The sequence below is a fragment of the Austrofundulus limnaeus genome, unplaced genomic scaffold (genome assembly GCF_001266775.1).
Source record: "Austrofundulus limnaeus strain Quisiro unplaced genomic scaffold, Austrofundulus_limnaeus-1.0 Scaffold399, whole genome shotgun sequence".
Taxonomy (NCBI): domain Eukaryota; kingdom Metazoa; phylum Chordata; class Actinopteri; order Cyprinodontiformes; family Rivulidae; genus Austrofundulus; species Austrofundulus limnaeus.
In genome coordinates, this window is record NW_013952801.1 from 482531 (window position 1) to 485219 (window position 2689).

At 46.4% G+C, this 2689-nt stretch overlaps 1 protein-coding gene across 1 annotated transcript in view; it reads right to left on the minus strand.

Annotated features, from left to right (window-relative positions):
- Window positions 1-2689, minus strand: part of LOC106528731 (microtubule-associated serine/threonine-protein kinase 3) — a gene marked incomplete at both ends in the record, with an annotated part of 73647 nt that overhangs the window by 33779 nt on the left and 37179 nt on the right. Inside the window, 1 exon segment of the mRNA XM_014023968.1 lies at window positions 2354-2492. Within this exon segment, the coding sequence (XP_013879422.1) occupies window positions 2354-2492 (139 nt within the window).

A 2689-nucleotide genomic window follows, 5' to 3' on the forward strand; every position in this document is an offset into this window, starting at 1 on the left:
GGGTGATTGGGAGGAATGGCCTCCCTGATTTTCACCTGAATGGTGTTCTGTTATTGGACTTCTGTGCTAAGCATGGCTTGTCCATAATGTATATCATGTTAAGGATGTTTAAGTTTAGTGTGGTCGACAAGTGTACTTGGTACCAGGCCACCCTAGGCCAAAGGTCGATGATTGATTTTGTGTTCATGTTGTCTGACCTGTGGCCTATGACACTTGGGTGACCAGAGGGGCAAAGCTATCAACTGACCACCTGGTGGTAAGTTGGATCCAYTGGCGGGGGAGGTAGCATAACAAACCTGGTAAACTTAAATATATAGTGCGGGTAAGCTAGGAATATTTGGCGGAGCCCCCTGGCCATGTGATCTTTAATTCTCACCTCTGGGAGAATTTTTCACATTTCCCAGGGGGACATGGAATCTGAATGTTCAGGGCCTCCATTGCAGATGCAGCTTCCAGGAGCTGTGGCCTYAAGGTCATTGGTGCTTGTCATGGCAGCAGRCAAAGAARACRGGTGGACACCAGTGGTGATGGAGGCCATCYGGCTAAAGAGGAAGGAGGCCTTCTAGACTTGGCTTGCCTGGAGGACTTCTGAAGCAGCTGACAGGTACAGGGTGCCAAAGAGGGTCTCTGTTTCAGTGGTTGTAGTTGCAAAAACTTGGGCATGGGAGMAATTCTMGAAGGCCATGGAGAAGGACCTTTCCCTTTCCCTGCCTGTCCCAGGCTGTACTTGGTTTGGGTGGGTAACTGCTGACCCGGACTGAAGATATTGTTGGGCGGAGGAAGGAACGCTGTYAGGATCTTCTCAATCCACCRTCTATGCTCACCTTTGAGGAGYCAGAGTCTGAAGACTCGAGGGAAGACTAGTCTATTACCATGGCAGAGGTCACTGAAGTAGTAAAAAGCTCCTCTGTGACAAGGCGCCAGGGGTGGATGAGATTTGCAARGAGTTGCTGAAGGCTCTGAATGTTGTAGGACTGTCAAGGTTGACACGTCTTTTCAAAATATCACACCTGTGCAGTGGCAGTAGTTCTCTTTTTAAGAAGAGGGACTGGAGAGTGTGTTATAACTATCATGGGATTACACTTTTCACTCTCCTCTGGAAAGTTTACTCCAGGGTGTTGGAAGGGAGGCTCTGATCAATCATCGAACCTCAGATTCAAGAGGAGCAGTGTGGCTTCTGTCTTGGTCCTGGAAAAGTGGACCAGATCTTTACTCTTGCAGAGTTGCTAAAAGGGTCATGGGAGTTTGTCTCTTTGATCTACATGTTTTGTAGACTAGTCTTGAGGCACTCAGTGGGGGTGTTGCAGGAGTATGGAGTGTCTGGGTTATTATTAAGAGTGATCCAGTCCCTGTATAACCAAAGTAGGAGTTGTATCCCCATTCTGGGAACAAAGTCGTGCTTGTTCTCAGTGCGGGTTGGATTCCACCAGGGCTGTCCCTTGTCTCCGATCCTGTTCGTAGTGTTTATGGACAGGATCTCAAGGCGCAGTCGTGGAGAGGAAGGTGTCTGGTTTGGGAACCACAGGGTCTCATCTCTGCTGTATGCAAATGATGTGGTTCTGTTGGCGTCTTCGGACCAAGACCTTTAGCATGCACTGGGGTGAGTGTGAAGTGGCTGYGATGAAAGTCAGTTCCTCCAAGTCTGAGGCTGAGGTTCTCAAGCGGAAAAAGGTGGACTGCCCCCCACCCCAGGTTAGAGGAGAGTCTCTGCCTCACGCTGAGGAGTTTAAGTGTCTGGGTGTCTCATTTACAAGTGATAGTAGAATGGAGCGGAAGATAGACAGATGGATTGGGGTCCTGTCCTCAGTAATGAGGGCGTTGCTGCGGTCTGTTGTGGTGAAGAAAGATCTGAGTTGAAACAGAGCCCATGGGATTGTTGGGGAAGGGAAAAACAGGTTGACAATGGTCCAGATGATCTGAATAAGACATTTATAATGGATTGATATGTACAGGTTGCATGACAATACCACACTCACCCCTGTAAAACACTTGCCAGATGAAGTGCATAAAAAAGTATATAAGCTGTGGGACCCTGAGAAAAGTGTGTTTGTCCATGCTGACTGTCTGTGAACAATGTGACCACCTTAATAAAACCTTATGTTGTTGACTCCTTTTTCTTGTTAAACTGAAGTCTTTAGCCTCAACACCCCACTACTTCATTTGAGTGTATTTCACATGTAATGGGTCAAATGTCTGCATTTGGCAAATTTTGAACAAATATTTTTCATTGCATGGGAACATGCATTAATGAATACAAAACCCATTTTATTTTAAATTTGATTCTTTCAGTGGTGGGCAATAAAAATAATGAAAGATTTGGGGGATAAAAACTGCTTATTGGACAGGGGCTCACTTGTCAGGTTTGAGGTCTCTGTGTACAATGCCATAATTGTGAAGGTACTCTAAAGCAAGGACGGTTTCTGCAAAATACATCCGGGCCATGTCCACAGGAAGAGGACCAATGTTCTTCAGCAGGTTGGCACAATCCCCACCTGAGAACAAAAAGATCAAACAGACAGTTAGGCCAGAGTTAGATGGATGGAGGGCAACAGAGCTTCGTGGAAGAAGAACCTCAGCTTAGCTTGTTAGCCTTTGTGCTAGCACTGATGCTATATTGCTTTATATGTATTACCTCAGCGCTAGCACAACAAACAAGCTAAACTGAGGTCCTCCATCCATATTTTCAGTT